The sequence below is a fragment of the Thermobia domestica genome, chromosome 4, assembly GCF_964235325.1.
Source record: "Thermobia domestica chromosome 4, izTheDome1.hap1.1, whole genome shotgun sequence".
Taxonomy (NCBI): domain Eukaryota; kingdom Metazoa; phylum Arthropoda; class Insecta; order Zygentoma; family Lepismatidae; genus Thermobia; species Thermobia domestica.
In genome coordinates, this window is record NC_137457.1 from 227,172,710 (window position 1) to 227,195,993 (window position 23,284).

General features: G+C 34.1%; 1 protein-coding gene across 1 annotated transcript in view; it reads left to right on the forward strand.

The window, feature by feature from the left end:
* Positions 1–23,284, forward strand: part of LOC145683884 (cubilin-like) — a 1,291,374-nt gene that overhangs the window by 815,293 nt on the left and 452,797 nt on the right. The window contains exons 43-48 of the mRNA XM_081755522.1: positions 554–685; positions 5,248–5,456; positions 12,983–13,158; positions 16,165–16,380; positions 19,617–19,760; positions 21,416–21,591. Of these exons, the coding sequence (XP_081611648.1) occupies positions 554–685; positions 5,248–5,456; positions 12,983–13,158; positions 16,165–16,380; positions 19,617–19,760; positions 21,416–21,591 (1,053 nt within the window). The remainder of the gene's footprint in view (positions 1–553; positions 686–5,247; positions 5,457–12,982; positions 13,159–16,164; positions 16,381–19,616; positions 19,761–21,415; positions 21,592–23,284) is intronic.

Consider the following 23,284-nt stretch of genomic DNA (forward strand, 5'->3'; position numbering starts at 1 on the left):
ACAATAGTAGCACACGTTTTGCGGGAGACATAATCCGTAAGGAATTTCTTGACTGAGCACATCGCGGTTCCTTTAGAAATGATCACAGGTTGTTGGTAGTCGTTTCTATTTTCTTGTCGTTGTGAGTTATTTGTACACAAACCGAAACTTCAGTTTAATTTAAAGCGAATATATGCAAGCATACCATAAACTGCAAGGATTAAAGAGAAGTAAGTAAGAATCATTTTGCAGAATCATCCTCAATTTAGCAGGAAAGTTTAACCTTCAGTTCAATGCTGGTTGTCGTTTGTGACAACTGGAGAATGTAGCTTAAGATAAACAGGAAGAAAGGATGCATGTATTTCAACAATGTTTATGTGCATTATTTAATTCGTTCGCAGACGGAAAGATTTTGTGTATGGTAGAGGATATTATTATGAAAATGTTGCGATGACTAAGTGAAAACATATATAATTTACATACAAGACCAATTTCTTTTCGTATGAATAAGGAATGCCTAATATTCTCTAGGATACTCACAATTGGTTATCAGTAATAATTCTTTTCTTTTCAGTTGAGGAATGGCCATTCAGAGCATTCTCCATTTTTAGGAAATGGAAAATATTGTTCTTCGTCTGAACTGAATATTCCAGAAACTGTGGGAAATGCTTTAAATATTAAATACTCATTCCAAGGTAGAATAGGTGTAAGTACAGAGTTATTTTCATCTTATATATGTATTGCATTCATCCTTCTTTAGTTTTGAACTGCACTGGTTGCAATGGCAAAAGGAGTGCTTTGTGTTGATAGAATGTATTCTTAATTTTATATATATATAAAATACTTAGTATGGTCCAGGCACTTGTTATAATTTTATTGCTTAACAGTATGTTAGGGACATTTCTATTGATCCAACTTATCTTTTAATTTTATTTTAAACTGGTTTCAGTTTACATTTTTACACTTCTCTGCACAAGAACCTTGACCACCTTCCAGAGACTAAGTCCAAAAAGATGGCCCTAGATCCTTAAGATTTACGTTTTGATCTGGATCATTTTCCTTGTATGTTTGCCACAGTAAGAACCACAGGGTGGAAATTGAACCATAATATTTCATTATGAATATGAAAATGTAGAGAAACAATATGGCTACAATACAGGAAATTCTGTTAATGTAAAGTCGCAAATTTGATGTATTATTTACTTCTTAACGCAGCACGATTAACAAAACAATGAAAATAGGAGAAATATTATAACTACAACTAACTTACAATGCTTAAGCGTCTAATATACGCAATTTGTTAATTGTTTCATTGCTGATTCGAGTGTCCTAAAAACATGCCTTTCTCCGGTTACCGTCCTTGAAACCAAAACTAGGGAGAAATTTATGAGAAAACATCGATATCTGCAGGCAAGGCCGCCGATCCTGGGGGGCCGGGGCCCCCTTCTCAAAGCTCATGTGGGCCTCCCATTGTATTTATGAATATACAATATTTGGCATAATTTGAATGCAATTTGACTTAAAACCCTACTAGTACTAATGCTATTTTGACATATCCACACTCATTTTGACAACAAAAAATTTCTATATGTTTATTGTAAGAAATATAGGATTCACCTAACATATAGCTTCGTGGGAGTAACATGTTATCATCTTTTCCTTTTTTTTCTGAAGCCATGGCCTTCAAGATTTGTGCAATGTCAAACATACCTTGTGCTAATCAAAATGTCATCAAATATATCTTGTGTAATAAAATACTTCTATGCGCCCTGTGGGGTAGTTGTTTTGATGCCGCTTGCTGTCCGGTTATGTGTGATGCACATTGTGTTAACGAGTCTGACTGTGAGTAGTAGGTATACTGTAATCTCTTCCGGTAAAAATACCTTATTCACCGGCTTCTGAATCCGAAAACAAGTTTCGTTGCCAATTGAAAATTCAATTTCACTTGTACTATTTATTACGGATCACATATCCTCTGCGTTTTCGAAGTATCCTGCATCACTCTCCTCATGACTATCTTCAGGACTTTCGTCAGAAGATAAAAATTCCTTCTTCTGCAAGCCACTCAGACACAACTTCACTAAAGTTACTATCTTCTCGACTCAGTGAACCTTCGGTGTTATTTTTTTTATTGAACTCATTTTTACTGGCTAGTCGGCGTATCTTGAAACTAAAACCAAATTACACTCACACGTAATATTGTAACACAAACTTGCCACGTAGTAGAGCACTTCTGCCACGCCATTAAAATTATGAATAAAAGAGGTTTGCTATTAGCAAGAAGGTTCATAAATACGTTGAAAATCTCAGAAACTTACAGCAAAAGGGTTACACAGAGAAAATGACAAAACAAATGCAATCAGTTCTCTTTATAGTCTAGAAGATAGATGAGTTTTCGTTTCATGGACGAGTATTATGATCTAAAATGAAGTTAATTCATCAACGCAGTTTATGAAATACCTGTAAAAACTTAAATCTATATTTATATGGCAATAAAATGCATTTATCTAGTAACGTTCATGTATAGCATTAAAAACAATGTTGGGGGGTCTGAGAGAATCCAGGTATGGAAACTTGGCGAGTGATACAAAATAACAGAAATCTTGGAAATTGTTGCTTGCATAAGACTAAAATTACGTAAGATACAAAATCACATTTAAATATAAGACGTCACGAAAGATGAAGATTTGATGCAGATTTATTATACCACAAACCACTTTAATTACCTCTATGGGGTCTGTCAGACCTGATATATGCGTTCTAGTGTTAATATAAATCACACTTGCACCGATAAAAAATAGGAAATTTGATATCTTCGCTTCATATTTGTTTTATTTTCTCAGATACACCAATCTTAAAATAAAGTCCACAACTGCATTCGTGTTTTACTTTGCGGTTTCCTTTATTTGTTTAATTATTTCAGACTGATATACTGTATGTACATTGTATTTTCTATACATTGCACAACTTAATGCAATGCATGTTCCTGTATGAATCCAAAATATAATCTTCAACCTGGGATAATCGGAATTTTACATTTTCAGCATTCTTTAATATTTCTTTTCTGTCATAAAATCATCTGCCACGATACTTGCACTATTGTAATGATAGTTCCATAACATAAATTACATATATGTAAAATAAACCGTGAACATATTTCTAGGAAAACGTGAATTTCACACTTTACCACGGTTCTTCTCCACTAACTTGCAAGTAAAGAATTGACTCAATCATAAAATAATCGAATGGCAGACATCGGGGAATAGAATTGCGTGAATACAACTTGTACATTTTGTCATAAAGTTTTCGAAGTGCTTCTGCGAGTACAAAACTCTCTTTCATCTTCGTGTAAATTTTCCGTAGTGAAACCTTATATTGATAAGTGTAAAAGGAAATATGCTTTGCTTACAACTTTTCAGTAGCACAACAGTGTCTTTTCAAATCTCGTCTCTACAAACGAGCAGAAAAGAGGAAGAAAATAGAATGCTGTTAAAACGTCACAATTTAAATGTATTTTTAATGAATCTATTAATTCAAACCTTGATTCAGAACAATTTGGACGAAATATAGCATTTTATTTACAATTTTCTGAACTTGTTTTTGCTATATATATATATATATATATATATATATATATATATATATATATATATATATAATATAACTTACTAGGTAATATGTATTATATCTGACATATAACATATATCAAACAGTATAGAAATTCTTGTAGAATAAACGAACGTTTTATTAATGATAATGAAAGTGTTATTTTTTGATAAGTGCTATTTTTCGAATGCAATAGAACATATTACAGAGGTTGTTCAGCCTACGTTTGGCCGATTTCGTTCCCTCCCCTCCCGGTCAGAATGGACTCACCCGACCTGGCTCGTGGCGTTCTGCAGTATTGTGCAGTGGCTTCCTGGGAACGGAGTTGTTTTTCCGCGCGGACGACAATTACGCACAAAGCAGGACCATTGTTGTGAGTGTTATGTTAAATTTGTTTCCAAGTGTGTAGGTTTCCGCTCTATGACCAAAATGCCACCCAAGCTAAGCCGGTTTTGGGAAGGCTATGTTGCGGTCTTTATGACGCCCACTTTAGTGTTTCTGTCATTAGAAATCACTGCAAGAAGAATGGCTGCAACATCAGTTTAAGTGGAATAAAAATGTTATTAAAAAGTACACGGGCAATGAAACTCCACCATTTGGATCACCAACGAAGTTGCCTAGGAAGCGGGAATGCACCAAGGCCACCTTCACTATGCAAAGGAAACTTTGCAAAATTGCAATGCAAGAAAATCTGCCAACACAAAGGTTAATCGTCTTGACTTGTCTTTGTGGACTGTGAGAAGGATGTTACACCATCAACTCAAGCTGAAAAAAGTTATGAAAGCTCACGGCTATCTTCTCACGGATGCAAACCAAAAGGAACGAAAGTGTAACGCCCGGAAGCTGTAGGAACGGCATCTGGCAAAACAAAGGTGGATGTACGTCTTAACGCTCGATGAAACATGGATTTACTTTTCCGGCTGCGGCAAACCGAGAGCCATCATGTACCGAGAGAAAGGTGCCAAGAACTTCGGAAGGTGAGTTCGTGTCTGTAAAGAATCCTTCCGAAAAGAATTCATGGTCGTTATGGCTACTGTTACCGAGGTAAACTGAAGATTCGTAGGATGGTGAAGAACTGTACAATAAATTCGCTGTATTTTCATGAGCAGATCATGCGGCCGATCTACGAGCATGAGATTCCAACAATGTATGGAAATGACTCCAATCTGGTGCGCATCCACATGGACAAGGCCTAATTACATACCTCACGATCGTCCCTCGCATTCTACAGGGAGATGGAGGAGGTAAGTGGTATACAGGTGATACCTTTCAATAAGGTACCTGTTAAATCTCCAGATGTAAGTCATATGGACTATTGTGGATTTGGATTGCTGAAGCGGGCTTTAGGAAAACGGCGTGTGACAACTGTAGAAGGACTTCGGAAAGCTGTACAAAGGGAATGGGACAATATTCCCCTGCCAGTTCTTCAGAGAAGCCTATTACAATTGCAAATTACGCTGTCGGGGTATTGTTAGGAACCAAGAAAACACATCGAACACTTACGCACTTACGCCATGGATTCTTCTAAATTTTTAGGTAAGTCGAAATTGGCCAAATGTAGACTGAACAACCTCTGTATATTCGTGTATCCTATACCATGTTAATCCAAATGTTATCTCAAACCTAGTAACGGTTATTAATCATATTCTTGACACATTACAGGGCTTTAAGTTGAGGTTTCAAGAGGTTTCAACAATTTGTGGTGGAAGAATAATATTAAATCCAGAGATGAATTCAACAAACATATCGTCTCCAAATTATCCAAATATCCCAAATGCTTTCTCCGAGTGTGAGTGGGTAATAATGGCACCAGGAGGTGAAAGGCTTCGTATAGATTTCATAGGAAATTTTGATTTCCAATATTCATACAGGCATGTACTTTGCAATTTCTAAATTTTTTGGTCCATAAATTAAAACAGAGTTAAGATCATGATGATTTTAGTGGTTGATCTATTTTATTCGATTAAAAATATATTTTGTTTACTTTTTAAAATTGATATTAAAATGAAATACCGTGTTTACTCGCATAATAGACATCTTCGCATAACAGTCGTACCTTAAGTTTGAAGTAAAAAATATTCGCCAAAAGATCCCCGCATAATGAACTTTTGTCTTTGTGAACGAGACTTCTTTCGAAATAGTTCATCTTGCTCGAATCCGAGCGGAAGAACATTTTGTGTTTATTGATACGTACTATTGTGACTCATCTGTCAACAGAGATCAAGTAATCTACTTCCACCCCTCATTTTATGTTGATACTATGCTGTATGTCTCAAAATTCGGAATTTGTTTGATCATAGCAATAATTGAATGGCACTTTTCCTCGCGTAATAGTCGCCGTTGGATTTTCACATTAAAAAGTTGGTAGAAAAAGTGCGACTATTACGCGAGTAAACACGACAAAACATCAAAAATAATTTCAGTTATTAGACTTGTATATGTGCAAGAACTTCTGAAATTAAGAGTATTAAAACGAGTTTGAAAACGAGTTTTAAAACAAGAAATGAATAAAATAAAAAAGAAAATGGAGTATATATGGAAATCTGGTGAAGCTGACGATATATAATAAGTGAAATGTTATAGCGTATCAAAATGCTGTAGAACAAAGCAAACAATTCTCGACTTTCAGCTGAGTTAGATTTTTTTTAATTTTCGAGTACATAGGCTATTTGTTTATTCACAACAGATGTACTTCATCAACTTTAAATACATGATACGTTGTATGAGAAGTTGAAGATTTGCAAAGAAGATCTTTCTGGTAATACTAAAATGAAGCAAATACTATCTATGCTTTCTCCATTTTAGTAACAGATAAACGTCAGGAGGCAAACGACGATGCAAGAACAAGATAAATAATTGAAAGACCAGAGGAAAGAATAGTAGATGGTGTGTCAGAGAAAGCTAATAGAATCAATAGGAATAAATGTATATGTTTTCGTTCGGTTCCATGATAAGAAGAAACTACCTTGAAGTTCAGATATAATTTTACTTTTTTTTCGCGAAACTGAATAAGTCTATTTTATGTGATATAGAAAATAGCTAAAATAAACAAGATTGTAATATTAGTAGCAATAGATGTAATAGTTTATTTTAGTATTTTTGTATTAAATTAAGTATAGTAGATAGTTCAATGCGATAACTATTGCTGAATAGCTTTAGACTGTACAAACAGAAAAAGTAGTGTGCAGCAAAGGAGAATAGTAATATAAGTATGATGTACATCAGTCATATAACCAATAAATTACGTGATTTGTACTCGTAATATGTCACTTAAATCAGAAATGGTTTTGCACCCGTTTGTTTCTTGCATAGTTTCTATGAAGGTGGTTTGAGAAATATGATGGATTTTGCTGGACTTTAATTTTAGTATATAAAGCACATAATGGAACTTAAAATTTGTTTATTCTCAGCTTTCCTAACGATACAAATTTCAAAGGTAATTCGCCAATAACTCATCGGCTGAGATATGTAGAAGTTTTCCTATGAAGTTTTAAACTAGATGTTTCCATTTTAAGTAACTTTGGGAGAAGCAAACCAACAAAGAATGTTTCAGTATCTATCTCACATGGTTCTTCAAATATTCTATTCGTATAGATACGAAAGATGGAAAGGAGGTTTTATTTGTTCTTTTGCTAAATTCATGAGAAGTAATACTTGAACTTATTTTGGTGAGGTTCGTTCAGTGAGGTTTTGTCACATATCAAACCATAAGATCAGTGCAATAACAATTAACATCTATTGAAGGGAAACCGATCTGTGTAGATAATATATGAGCCTAATTTTTATATGAACTCATATTATGATTAATTCATTTTGTTACCTTATATATATCTAGCTATAACAAACAGGAGGGTAAAGTAGGACAGCCAATTATATACTAAGAGACGTTACATTTCTTTATTCTTTTCTCACAAATATACTATTTATAAATAAGCACACTAGATTTTGGAGACGGACTAATGACCAAACCTCAGCGATTTCACTTTCTGCTAGACTAAACTATTTCAAATTCCTTTATAGTGTTGACAACCTGGTTTAATAATTTTCAGGAAATTTTGAAATGCAATTTTCTGTGCATGAAACCAATGCCGAAGAAAATTTCAAACTCAAAATTTATTTATTTATGACTTCTTTTACGTGGCGAAGTTAAGGCTCTGCAGCCTTCTCCGAGCACTTAACCACATGTATAGATTATTTCTTTTTTTTTCAGGAAAAACACCAATACATAAAAATATTAACAATTACAAAAGAATAGTATTGAACTACATAAAAAAGAATGTACTACTTAAATATAAAATAGTTAAACATTTCAACACAAAAAAATGAAAACAATATAAAGGGAGGAAACAAGAAAACGTCTATGTAGGAATACAATCTGAAATAAAAATAACACGAAGAAAACCAAATGAAATTAAATGTTACCATATCAAGGAACACTTAGTTATATACCGTATATCTTTCTGAAGGTTATCACAAAATTTAAATTGATTATCATAGTGGAGAACGTTATGAACATTCGGTTTTCAGCTACTCATTACCTACCATTGACCTATTTCCGGTAAAATGAGATATACATATTCTCTGCAAGTTTGAGCATGTCCGTATGTGTCTAGGTAGTGTCAAGGTAATATTTCTGCTGCGTAGCGAACGCCTGCCTCCAAAAGTAGTGTGTGAATACGTTGGTTAATGGGATAAAGGCGTTTGTTTTTTTGCTCTCCTGAAAAATTGAAAAATTGCTAGTTACGCCCTTATCCAAATTTACCCACCATATAGTAGGCAAGCTTAATTAAGAACCTACTGCTTACACAATAACGAGAAGTACTTCTGAGTAGAATGCTAGGAAGAGTCATCCTAAGACGTTATCGGGCGTTGTCATACAAAGCAGGATTATCACACACAAAGTTTATTATAATTTTATAAGGTAAAACAAACCTCTCAAAAACGTAAATTTACATTGCTGTTTTGTCACACATGTATTTATGCAATGGAATTGTGGAGATTATTGCAATTATTATGCCTTGATTTTTGCCTAGAACTTGATCGAACGGTAGTACGGTATTAGTAGATGCAAACTATAAATAACACACACACACACATATATATACCTCAGGCACATAATGGTTAAAAAGTTGCATACCTTTCAAGGTATTATTATAATTATTATTAAAAATAATTATAATAATGTCCAGTAGCATATCACCGCACTCTTATAACTATAAAGGTAACCAAGAAAGTTATGTTGCTTTTTGTGGAGGTCTGTGTTCAATTGGCCCTTACACCGTGAGTTGAATGTGAATGGAGATAAGGCGAAGGTCATTTGTTGGTGTGGGTATATCCAACATACTACCTGGTTGTAGCAGTTCAGTTACACCGTGAGCTTGTGTACGGACAGAGTGAACATGGGACCTCCACAGAACGTCATAAGGGCGTGTGTGCTGTACGAGATCAAACTGGGGTCAAACTCCGCTGCAGCGGAGCGGAAGGTGGTGCCATGACTACACGGGCAGTGCAGCGATGGTTTAACAAATTTAGGGGCGGTGACAGAACACTCGAAGATGCACCACGTGCCACATGTTCAAAATGAAGATATTCAGGCAGCATTTGAGGTTAACAATGGCCAGACATGTAAGGAGCTGAGATTACAATTCAGTGTGAGTGGAGAAACTATTCGGCAGCCTCCATCAACTTGGAAAGCAGTACAAGTTGGGTCAACAGGTCCTCCATGATTTGACTCCTTGTCAGAAAGAAACGCTAACAGACATTTGTGTTTATTTACTGCCTGGTCTGAGGAAGGAGCGATTTCTGGACAGGGTGTTGACATGTGATAAGAAGTGGATCCTATATGAAGCTCCTCGGCATCGTCATCATTGGTTAGCTTCCAATAAACCGGTTCCAAAACAGCCGAAACCAGCACTGTACCAGAAGGTCCTCTTGTGTGTTTGGTGGACTGCTCGCGGCATCATGTATTGGATACTCCTACCAGCGGTCAGAGCATCAATGCAACCGTGTAATGTCAGCAGTTGAGACTTCTTCAATAAAAACTCAAAATTCTGGAGCCAGAACTTCTGAATCGCAAAGTAGTCGTCCTATTACAGGACAACGCTAAGCCTCAGGTGGCTAGGATGACCCGGAACACCAACACCTTGGATGGGAAACACTATTGCATCCGCCATACTCCCCGGACAATACAGCGTCCGATTATCACCCGTTCCATTCCTTGGACAATCATTTTACGTGGTCGCAGTTCAAATCTCTAATAGAGGTGCAAAATGCACTTGATACCTTCTTAACTTCACGGCCTGCCAAGTTCTACTGCGATGCTGATGCCATCGCCTTCCAGAATATTAACAGAATGTGGTCGATGTTGATGGAGACTATTTTTTTATCTTCCTGGTACGTCTTAGGTGACATATAGATCTTCAAAGGTATTGCTGATCTTTCTTGGTTACCTTTATGAAAACTTTTAAGTACATATATATAAAGGTGCTTTAAAAATGTCTGATTCTTACATCTTAATTTTGTAATACAATAAACGTAATGATAATCATTATTTCTTAGTGATTTCTTTCTTGCTTTTTTCTCTCTTTGTAAATGGGTGAAAATAAGCTGCTATTATTAGTTTTCAAAGAGCATCAACAGTTCCGCAAATACTGAATTTCAATAACAACAGACACACAGTACATTGTTCACATAATGTTTTTCAGAATACTAATCATGCTACCACAATATTCTACAAACCTCTATTAAATGATGTCATCCTACTTGCGACAGTCTTATGTGCGACAGGAACTATTAACTGTCCTGTAAGCGACCGATTCGATCTGTTAACTGACCTATGAGTAACTGATTCGTTCATACTAATATAATGGAAACAGATAAGTTTCCTTATTCTTTAGCTTGTTTCACGCTAGTGTGATTTAGACCCAATCAAAATGTACTATGAATAATTTACGTTCCTAGAGGTCTCATTTCTTCAGCCGTTTCACAATTACAAGGAACACACACCTTAACAATTAACAATTAAAAAATTAAACTTTAATGAGATACTTATAGGAAAAGCTTCAGCCCCTCCCATACTTTACATACTTTTACAAATAAACAATATTTGGATATGAACAATTTGTTAACAAATACCCTTAACAATTAATCAGATATACAATTTATTAGTCTTCATTCCAGTTTTTTTTAATACGTCTTGCTTAATCATAAATTTCAGATGTAACCTTACCCTTACATTCATAAGTATAAAGTGTTTTTTAATAAGCATTGGACACAAGTATTATTAACTATTAAAGATTTTTTCCTTAACTACCCCTCACACTTTATCCAGACTTGGGACTGGCAACATATTAGTCATGGCGTTGGCGTGTTTAAAAGTTACGGAAAGCAGAATTTGTCAGAATAAATAATCTCTCTAATACACACACATGAACAACTGTCTTTATCATACTTAGGAACTTATACTGAGCTGTCTTCTACATACACGTATATCATCTCCCTTCCTTGTCAAAATTATCTACTTACAGTTTTTGTCTAAAATATATCTTACACATATTGTACAGTGTACAGTCAACTGCGCTCCTTATCACAATTAGAAAACTACTGTAAGCATTCTTTGTCAAAATTATAGAATATATACACACATATGGTAGTTTCACACTCATCAACATATGCTGACCAGTTCTGTGAAAATTATCACATACACACAGACTAGATATGTTTTATGTCAAATCTAACTCGAAACTAAGATAAGTTTTATTTACACTCACAGTGAAAGAAAATATATTTGACGAACATTATCACTGGCATGTGCATTTTTCATAACAGGGTTGTTCGGATGCTAATAATACCAGAGGCAAACATATTTCAAGAGAGGGAATCATATCATCTTCCATCATCTCAATGTAAATGAACTGGTCGGTCAAAGGACAAATGACAGTTCCTGTCGCTAATAGGACTGTAGCTTCTAGGGCTAATTCCTACTAAATTATTGGATAAACTTTGCGAAAAAATCTAGAGGATGTTTTCACTTAATTCTTTTCCTAATAATGAAAAAAGCAATTAATTGGATTCATTAAATAAAGAACTGAGCATAGGCTCCTCTGTGGAGAAAGTATATAGCTGGAGTGCCGAATTTCCGTTACCATTAAAAAGGTGCCCGCAAGCCGTTCACAAATATTAATGCAAAAGAGGATTAAAGATAATCGGGCATAAACTCATCCTAAAAGTACAATTGTGTTCTAAAATATTAATTAATTAATAGTAACAGTAGCGTCAAAAGATGCAACTTTTGATTATATGATACAAAAACTTTTGTCGATATAATATAAATTACACTAATAATAATCATTGGATCTCCGTTTCGGATTTCATCGTGACAGGGAAAACTAGCAATTGTTGACGTCTCCATTAACGCACCAAAAATCAACCAATGAATAAATAATAACAGTGGCACCTCTACCGAGGGCTGAATAACTCTTTGAAAATCCCTCATGGTGAAAAATCACACTGCAAAAACTGAGCGAATCTAGCAGACGGCATTCTGTAGTTAAATTCATTACATCTAGACATTGAAGAAACATGTCATACATCATACACAAAAAAGTATGTTTAACAAGTATACGAGTGGTTTTCATGTTCTTTACTGCACAATGACGGAGAGTTCACAATTCATAATAAGTGTCGAAATGTGACATTTTTACCTAATCATTGCAAGATTTGCTAATGATAAGATCAATATTTCAATCAGGCCGCGGATGGATGGTAGGAGACTCACGATAATTTTTCCGTGGTAAATAACAGGATTATTGTCCTTCAAATTTAAAAGATCACTGCAAAACTTGCGACGGCATACTGTATTCTGTGGCTATATTAATACCACAAATTTTCTTTTTATTTATAAAGGACAAGAGCAACACTATAGCTTTCGCATAAACATTATTTTCACAAAGTTATGAACTTCATAATTCGAAACCCGAAAGTGCCTGGTGTCGAATCTATTCATTTGCGTAACTCTTACTTTCAAATTTTGTAAAAGTGTAGCGTCGGCCACAATCAATTATCGTAAGAAGTAGAGGATAACATTTTCTTCTCTAGTAAAATATACTCTTGAACATATAACAAGAAGTACTATTAAAAAGAATAATTTAATATTAAAGAAAGTAGTTCCGCTTGGGAAGGATTGGGATTACCAAATCTGAAAAGTAAGATTACTGGCGCCCGCTCATAATCCCCATAACCATTAACAAATAATTGCATTTTAAACTTTGCAACATATAATTGAGCCTGACAAAAATATTGTACAAAGCATTATCTACTTATAGTAATAGTATAAGTAGATAATGCTTTAATTATATTAGTTGAAAATTTGTGTTAATATTTATTTTTTTCTTTCTAGTTGTTCACAAGAGTTCGTTGAGGTGAGAGATGGGGCCACACAAGCGTCTCATCTAATAGGAAGATATTGTACAGAAACTCCAAGCAGCCAATCAACAACTGAAAACGTTATGTATGTTCGTTATTACACCAACAATTCAACACCTAACAATGGATTCATGGCCCGTGTGTCACTAGGTATGAAAAACATATATTGTAATTACAACCCGGAAAATATAGGTTTATACTTTTAAATGACTCAAGAAGTGTCAGTGGTTCCCAAGATAATGTGGAAAGAGCTATATCAGCCGCTATACTGAAAAATGGCTGCCAACACCTAATGTACAGGATAACAGATGTGTATCTACGATTTTATTTTTGTTTGGTTATCGTTTATCTCATTGCAGCAATACAATTCTCCGGATCTAGACATTTTTACGGAGGTTTAAGCTGGATACTGGATTATTACTGACATTTTATCAGATAACTATAGTACGTCTACTAATGTTTTATACAAATCCATTCAAATCACACTCTGTGTTCACTAAACCAGACAGCGCAATACAACAATTAATGTTGTCAACTTTCTACCAGATAACCCTAACAACTGAGAGCTACTAATGTTATGATTTAAACCCATTAATAACATCTCTTTATTCTTATTTGAGTTCAAGACTTAGAAGCGGCTACTGCTTGATGTTGAATGATTATGCAATCCCTTTTTTTATTTTATTTCTTTATTTCTTTTTCTCTTTTTCGTGGTTCAGAGAATGATTACGAAGTCTTAGAGAAGTATTTGAGGTCAAATTAAACCTTTCTATGTAGTGCGAGACAATATTGATACATCTCTCAGTAATTCATGTAAAAGAAGTTGAAAGAAAGAAGTCTTGTTTATAGATTCATAAACGATTCAACTACACACAGTAGCATTAAGCATATGATGTGAGTTCCTGTTTTTTAACATAAGAAACACACTGCTACTATCTTCTCGTATTGTCGAGCAATGTTTCTTCCAAGCATATTTCCGGGAAAGCAGAGCCCCTACGGAGCTCAACGTCCACCTTCCGCCTAACTAAGATTATTACGTATCATTCTTGTACAGGGCATGTCGTTTAACAAATTGTGTCCCAATGCAGTTTATTCGCATTTTGCTTTTGCAGCCCCTGGACATTTTTCTCTTGTAACCAAATCTCTTGCTCGCATGTGATTGCAACTACAACCACTAGTATAAAAATGAAGGAGAAGTAGAAAGAGTGTAAAATGTTTGACAAAACAGAAATGTGCATCGAGGAAACAAGGACGAGTGTTGTCATATAATTTACTTCCGAGCTATTTCCATGAGGACAGAAGGAGTGTTCTCAGTTATAGTGTATGTTTGCAGTATATTTCTAATCTTTCTAATTACCATACATTGTTGTATTATTTTAGTGCGAATATGCTTAGAGAATATGATAGTATTTCCGATTCTAATTCTGTAAATGAACTGAAATATACGAAATATCAAATATACTTTATTTTAAGTCTCACACTATAACATATATTTTATTTAATTAAGGTTTAATAAGTAATTGTAGAAGTTTACAACAGCAATAACTTTCAAGTTAACTTTGAGCAGTAATTGTTTATTATCTTTGGAAACAATTTGTACGTTAATATTACTGTATAATAATAGCAAATTTACCGGTAAACATAAATCAATAACTATGCAAATAAAGAATATCATATTTTTCTGTCCGTATTTTCTAAATATTAAGATAACACTAGGGAGCTGGAAGCCCACCCGTTTGTGCCCACACGCATTTGATATTGCAACCGCCGATTTTCATAAGCCACGATTCACTCCATTTAAAAGCCAAGATTCGTCACTGTCATAATTAGGTACTACTGCGTCTTTAATCCTATGTTTATCTTGAACTTTGTTTTAAATGCTTCCAATGAAAACTATATATTCTTTTATGAAATATAACTCTCCGCTTTATAACTTGATTGTTTCAGCTCTATTCCTGATATCAAATAATAATGTGAGTAAAAAAATCATGTAAGAAATTATTACCATAATGAGTTATGAATTTTAAGAAGCATTTCTTTAACCCGGGAACGATCGAGTGTTGATTTGTCACGCGAGCAGACGACAGGTGAACGCGGCGTTCACTTACAATATAAATCGTTTCTATGGCTGTTTATGACTTTATATGGGATTTATTTTGAACAAATTTCTATATGTTGACATTTTATGATTTATTATTATTATTATTATTATTATTATTATTATTATTATTATTATTATTATTATTACTAATAAAATAAAATCGCAAATAAAATTATAATGCGTTTATACAAAACCATTTCTTATTATAAATTATATCTATTTTTACAATCAAAGTTTTTATGAAATCAATTTCTGTTATCCCATGGACAATACAATTAATTAATTATCATTATCATATAATATTACATTTTTATTATCATTATCACATAAGAATTACATTTTCTTTTAAAAAAATATATAATTGTAGCGAGTTTTCAGTATATGCTCTTCATATGTTCATACTATACATATTTTGAGTTGGAAAATGTTTAATGAAATTAAAGATATAAATATCTTAGGGTAAACACTCTACTTATGTCTCTTGGTACTACAGTAAGTATTTCAATAAGACACAGTTCTTTTCCATGTCTGATCACTGTCTTGATGTCACCCATTACACTTGCAGCAGATGCTGACACTGTGTTTCCTACAGATTGGTACTTCAGAGGCAGCATATCGTACAGTTTGTTTCTTTATTTAGCATGCCATAGCTGAATCTGCTCCTTGTTATTGTCCATGATCTCAGAAAAATCACTCACCCCGTCGGTCGACAGGTGAGCGTGGTGCTCAGAAATTACTCATTGTCGCTTTTATAAGGCCAGTGCTACTACAATGGAAGAGAATGAAAAGGTTTCACTTCATTCTTATACACAAGACATATCAAGAGGCAGCTAGACGGCGCCTCAAGTCTGTGATCCCACTAGGGCGGATTTGAAACGAAAACATATGCCAGAGTGAACGCTGCGCTCACGTGTCGACCGTTACCGGGTTAATATCCACATGTCTTAGTTTTATGAGGTGAGGTGCTCAATAGCACCTTTGATATATTATAATTTGTATCCATTGAACTTACTATTTCATTGCGTGTCTTAAAATAGCATGATCTCTATTTACAGAATCATGTGGTGGAGTGATAAGAACATTTACTTCCCTCATAACATCACCTGGATTTCCTTCAACATATGAAAATAATCTGAATTGTCTTTGGACTTTAGAAACAATGGAAAGTAATTATTTCAAAATACAGTTCCAACAACTTGACCTTCCTGCAAGTGCCAACTGCACTGACAATGACTATTTACGGATCACAGAACAGCTCTTCAATGATACAGGTAAGACGAAACATAATTTAGTTGTATTATGTATTTAAAATAGTTTTCACAAAGGTATTTATGATATAACATGTAAGGTATTTTTCTTGAAGTTAAAAAATAAGTGATTATTTCATCCTTGATAGTTCAAGTAACTGAATTCTGTTGAATTGAGTCATGATAATGGCAGAAATAAGACGATTTACACTCATACCAGGAATTGGTAGATACATATAACACGCGTATGTAGTTTTTAACATAGCTTGCTATCTGCATCACATATTGCAATATCTTACAATGCCGACAATGCATATGAAAAGCACATAAGGGTTCGTGGTTAGAACATATTTTTGGCATATTCAATGAAGCTGGAATTCATATTCTGCAGCATCCATGCGTATATCTATATCTTTAAATACACTGTTAATTTAATTAAATCTATTTATATGTCATTAAGTTTCTTCTCTACTATATATACTTTACCGCATGTTTATTCTCTGGTGTGTATATTGTTTCATTACAATGAACGGGAACTCAATAACTAAATGTCTTCTCTCAGTGGATTATGTAAATGTTTTCATTTAACGTGAAAGATTTTTTTTGGGGACGAAAGCAAACAGTTGAATAAGTCGATATGTTGGTTCGGAAACAGGGATCATTGATTCTCGAATATAAGTATTGTTGAAAGCAGAACTACAATCTTACATTACAAAATACACTCCATTACAATATTGTACGTATGTAGCATTCCCAGTAGTCAAGACGCACTCAACGAAACTTCTGAATGGTTGGCAGGTTGCTTGCAAATTAGTAAACGACGTTATCAATATTGGAATACCACAATATTTCTCTACAGCTTATACGAATTTAAACAGAAGGGTGAAGAGAAGTTAGATTGTAGTGATAAATATAACATTTGGAATTGAGATGAAACTTCATATTCGTACATTTTCAGCACAGCACAATAAGTAAAACGACGAGAGAAACTGGTATAAGGGAATGAGATCACTTCTTTACTCAAATATTAATAAAAGAAATCTTCAGAAAAAAATATAAATATCATAGTTACGTTCTGTAAATAAGACAGTAATTCTTTTGGAGTTTGTAGATGTTAAACGGTATAGAAGTTCAGACTACAACCATTGATAATAGTATCTATAGCAAGTGAAACAAATTACTTCATACTCACTGCAATAATATCAAGAACTATGGAACGTTTTGATGAAGATGGTCCTCAGCATTCGCTTTTGTAAGTCCGAACAAGCTTAAATAAGAAAAATTGTGGAAAAGTGAAAGAACAAAAATTATTTGAGGTAAATATATCATCTTACGTCAAAGAATATAATGCCATATGAATCTACATAATTCTGCATAAAGCTAGTTACTAGTACTGCTCACTTTTCGCAGTCCATTGTAGCTATTTCCCTTTCTTTGAAACCGGATCAATATGAGATACAAAGATAAATAACTCCAAACCCGGTTAATTTCAGTTATGCCCAGATTGATTGCGGAGTTTAATTTATGAATAAAAGGATTTCTAATTTTGCGATCATTCATAGTATTTGCTTTCTCCATTAAACTCAAATTAGTAAAATTGGTATGACCGAAATGCAATTTCTCGCACTGGTAAACGGCATTTAAACCACCATGAGTTGTTGAAAATCGGAAAAGTAAGGATCGAAATTAGTTATTTCCTACTTAGTTTAGGAGGAACTTTTAAATTATTAATACTATAGTTTTGTAACAATTTTTTTGTCTTTGAAAACAGTGCGGAAGAAAGGAATATCAAGTCATTTCTTCATGGTAACCCTGATTGATTGTGAGATGAAAGGACATGATACAAAATGATCTGAGAGGGAGGGAATGGAAAATAGAGTACGCCCAGGTTAGAAGAAAGTAGAAGAAGAGAATTAAAGATGGGAGCGCTGACTTCATATAAATAGAAAAAGACAGAGATAAGAAGTCGAAGAATCGTATTGATAATTCAGAAATTACCCCTAAATCAATTAGAAAATACCTAACTTTCAATTTTATTTTACCGATTCTCAACAATCCAGTGGAGTTTACAATGTCACTTGCCAGTGCAAAAAATTATATATAGGTCAAGCCAAAAGAAATACGTAGATATTTCTACAGTCAGGGACAAAATTTCTTTCCGTTTAATGAATTTTGTTTCTTAAATAACTATAGAACGGAAGGATAATTTGAGTTCAGTTTTCAGTAAATTAAAAAGAATGTAATTTTCTGTACGTTACCGCCAAAATACCAGCCATAGTACCGTTATTCTCAAAATAAATTTTACCAAACGAGAAGGACTTTTGTCGCTAACTGTATCAGTACAGCTGAACATGCTCGTGCTACTAGGACTCAATCCTCAATAATTGTGTTGACTCTCACGATCTCTTAAGGAAACTTGATTGTGAATCATTACTACGGTGAGTTTGACGTATTTTATTTTACATACTACATTCTTATTGCCCTCGTTCTCTACGAATTCCTATCAATTTCATGTTCTTATACTTTATCATATTTATCTAACTTTCTGTATTTCTTTAAAGTCCTTATGTTTTCCTTTATAAAATTTCTCTCTTCCTCTGTCTGTACTTCTTTTTCTTCCCTTAACTTTGTGTATTTATCTTTCTGTCTTTCTCTGCATCCAAATTTCCTTTTGCTGCAATATCTCTTTGCTAATTCAGGATTTATTTGCCAATTTCTGATCGCTGTACTTAGTACTTCTGCATTTTGACGAGTGCAAAGTTAAATATTTTTGCATAGCATATCCACTAAAGCTTAATTTGCTGGTGTTCACTACTACATTAGATATACTGTGTACAGTATTCAATGATTTACTTACATTTACAGTAAACATCTATTAGAAAAAGGAGCTTATTAATTCTATTCAAAACAACCTACCAACTTTCATTGCAATAAGTAAACTATAGATCAAAGGAAATCAATCGCTTAATGAGGACTAGGAAGATTTAACATTCTATATTTCAGTAATACTGACAGCAAGCGAACATTTTGACTTCTACATGTTGGTACGGTACAATTCACATGTTAGACGTAGCGGTTACAAAAGCAGCATACGTAAAACTCGATTTAAAACAAACTATTAACATATGACTAAATCATGCATGCTAGAAATAAGTATTATTTAGGTACGACAGAGTGATCTCCAACAAAATATCAATTCTTTGTCTTTCTTCTCAACTATAAAAGTTACAAAATAATTTTTGCATTTTCATTCGTTGCAGAAAATGACATTGGCACCTACTGTGGCAATCAAGCAACAGAAGATACATCAACAGCGTCTAACAAGGCAGAAATAACTTTTCATTCTGATTCTAATTCTCAAAGTAATAAGGGCTTCCAGCTACAAGTATCTGTTGAGCGTGATCGTGAGTATAATTATAATCTTTGCTTAATTTAGAGGTAGATGGAAAATGCTGTGATACATTTTATTTATCTTAAATGACTCTCCTCATTCCATTCAAGACATATCAAATCTCAAATGTCAGGTAACCTACCTCTAGACCTGTTTAGAAACACTGGAAAGCGTGTTTAAGAAAGGAGTTGATTTGAGTTGCTTGTGAGATTAACATTGCTTTGAGCAGTGAGGATATATAAGACAAGACCTACTGATTAACGTGAAATTCGAACCACATTAGCTCCAGCCGAGAATCGAACCCAGGTCTCCCACGCCTATTTAAGAAAGGAACTAGCGTTGCAAGAAGGCTTTCTTTAAACTGTACAAAAGAAGAAATTGTTACTATTTCGTTATTATATCTTCTACATTCTATTTCTTACGTTTTTCAACTCTTGTTCTCGTCAACATGCTAACAGATGGGCTCAGTAACATTTGAGACCTTATACGTCTTAGGCGAATTTCAGATTGTATTTCACTGAGGCCTTTTAAGATTTCTAACTATTCATTTTTCAATACATGAGTAAGAATTGTTAGAAAAAAATTGAATATCATTGATCAATTTTCAGTCTCCATAATCCCATAAAAATAGTTCTGTAACTTAACATCAGTCGAATCTATATTCTACCAAATAAAATATACTTTAGGAGTGAACCATACGCCATGGAGATATTCAAATCTCAAAATTGGGAACTTTACGTCCTTGTAGATAAATCTACCAAAATATAAACTTATGAATAGTTTAGACTGAAATTATTACTGTCTAGAAGTAAAGTTTGGAAGGTCGTTCAATATACCTGAGAGAGATGTTAATTTTGTGAAACAAATTCAAATGGTTTATCCTGGACAAATTACGTTCTTTTGACTTATCAACTTTTTAGTTTTAATATTATAATGTATTTATTATTGTTATACTTTAATGAAAAATATTTGAAGCTTACAAGAAAGAGAAAAACATAAAAGCTCACAAGAAAGAGAAAAACATAAATGTCAGTGTTTCATTATACGTGCTCCCTGATGAAAGAAAATATAATGAAAGAACAATATTTGTTGCAATGTGCAGTCGATAAAGCTGCTAACTATGAATCGAAAGGCGTTGGTTCGATTACCAACAGTAATGGAAATTATTTCTCGTTATAATAGGTAGAATGTCGCTCAGATTTTCTCTCAATCGTTGTGAAATTGGTATGTGGGAAAACCTTAGGGCTAAAGATGACCGGAGCGGATGATCACTTCTTCACCTGCTGTATCTTAAACAAAGATGAAATTTGACCAAAGCAAACATATTATTAGTAATGTGTGTTACATTTTGGGTAATATGTAATTGATTTCATCAACATTATAATGTGTCTGAAGAAGGCAATTATATATTGCTGAAAACTGCAACAGACAATATTAATAATAGGTGTCTGCTTTGATTAAATTTTATTTCCACTTAAGGTATACATAGTTTCATAGCTTGAATGAACAGTATTCATCGGCTGTATGTACGACGTTGAGTAAGTATAGAGTCTTACGTCCACATCATCCGGTGGTTTTCCGAATTGGGCTGTAACTTTACATTATTTGCATATCTTTTATCTATAATTTTCTGATTAACATTATAATAGTATAATGTTACTTCTGTAGCTTGCGGAGGAAAATTGACAACAGCAAGCGGAATAATACAAAGTCCTGGTTACCCGGGAAGAGTTCATCGTTACAGTTATTGTCACTGGACAATTGAAGTGCCAAAAACTCAGAGAATCAGATTAGAATTTTTGGACATGGATATGAACAGTGCTGACTGTGATCAAGTAATTTATGTAAGTATTATCTTTCTTTTAACTTAACCTTTCTTACATCTACTACATTACAATTCAGAAATATCCTATATAACTTACTTTTATATAACCCTGATTTAGCTATAACGCGTTTTTTTATTATTACAGGTATTAGATTATAAATTGCCAGTAGGCTTGCCAATTCATTAAAAAGATAATCAAATAAAACAGTAAGTGCTATTTCTATGCACCGAAACACTGCGTAAATCTAGTTGAGTCTTGGCTTATCATTTGAAGACGTTAAGACGTTAACTGAAGAAAGGAGCACAATAGCTTAATAGTATATCTATCTATCTATCTATCTATCTTGTCAATTTACTACGCAAACTATTGGGAAAACATGTGTGTGTCCACATGAAGAAACGAGAATTAATTCCCTGTCAACTCTGTATTTAACCAAAATTCTGTTTTTAATTGATACGGTATGGTTCGGGATGGTATAAGTTACCAAATTTTACCCATGAAAGGAAAGGGTGAACAATAATAGCAATACGAGGTGTGACACACAAACACACACACACAAACGAGACTAAGTGTGTAGCTTGAAAACAGAGTGGAGTTGGCAACAACTGTTTTGCTGACGTCAATCCACACACCACCTCTATCCATGCGGCCAGTTTCGACCTAATCGATCACGCCAGTACGGAGCACTGCGTCATTGAGTGAACACGTGCAACTGCATTCTGGCGGAAAAATGTCTAATGTAAAAACCGAAAACGAGAGCGAATCAACACGTTTCTTGTGAAACTTAAGAAATTTGTTGGAATTTGTTGTAACATGTGATGAGACATGAATTTTTACCTATGACCCAGAAAGTAAGCGCCAGTCGATACAGTGGAAGTCTCCAGGATTCCCAAGACCCCAAAAAAGCACGCATATCAGAATCAAAATTCAAGCCAATGTTAATTGTCTTCTTCAATATTAATGGAATTGTAATCATTCAGCGAGTTCGCAGTGGTCAGACTGTTAATCAACACTACTACATTGAGGTACTAAAAAGATATTGTGGAAAAATTAGATAAAAAGGCCACAGTTGTGGAGTGATGGATGGCTGTTGCACCAAGACAATATAACACGGCCCTATCTGTCTAGTAGTTTCTGACCAGTAAAAACATTTCTGTTATGGGCATCCTCTTTATTCACCTGATTTGGCTCTATGCGACTTTTTTTCCTGAAGTTAAATCTTGCTTAAAGGGAACTCATGTTACCTCAGTTGAAGAGGATCAGACAAAACCGGAGAATATCCTGAAGGGCCTTCCAAAAACCTCATTCCAGAACTGTTGCCAGCAAAGACAGCTCCGAATGCAGAAGTGAGTGAATGCTCAAGGGGACTACTTTGAAGGTCATAATATCACAGAGAACTGATCTGTAAGTACAGTGATTTATTGGACCAGTCTCGTTTTTTGTGTCACACCTCGTATATCTACTATATGCAGAAATAAGAGGATTGGGGAAGTTGAAAATGAAAACCAATATCGACAGTTACGGATAGAAATCTAATTAAAAACAGCATCCACAATTTTCAATATGGTTTCATCAGATCTTGTAGCTCGACGGAACAAAAGTAAAATTGCAAATTTGGGAATTTAGACCTGACAAGCCCATCCAAGAATTTTCTAAACTAAAATCTTTAGAGCAGAATTAATGAGTTCGTGATCTGGGTTGCTTCACAAAT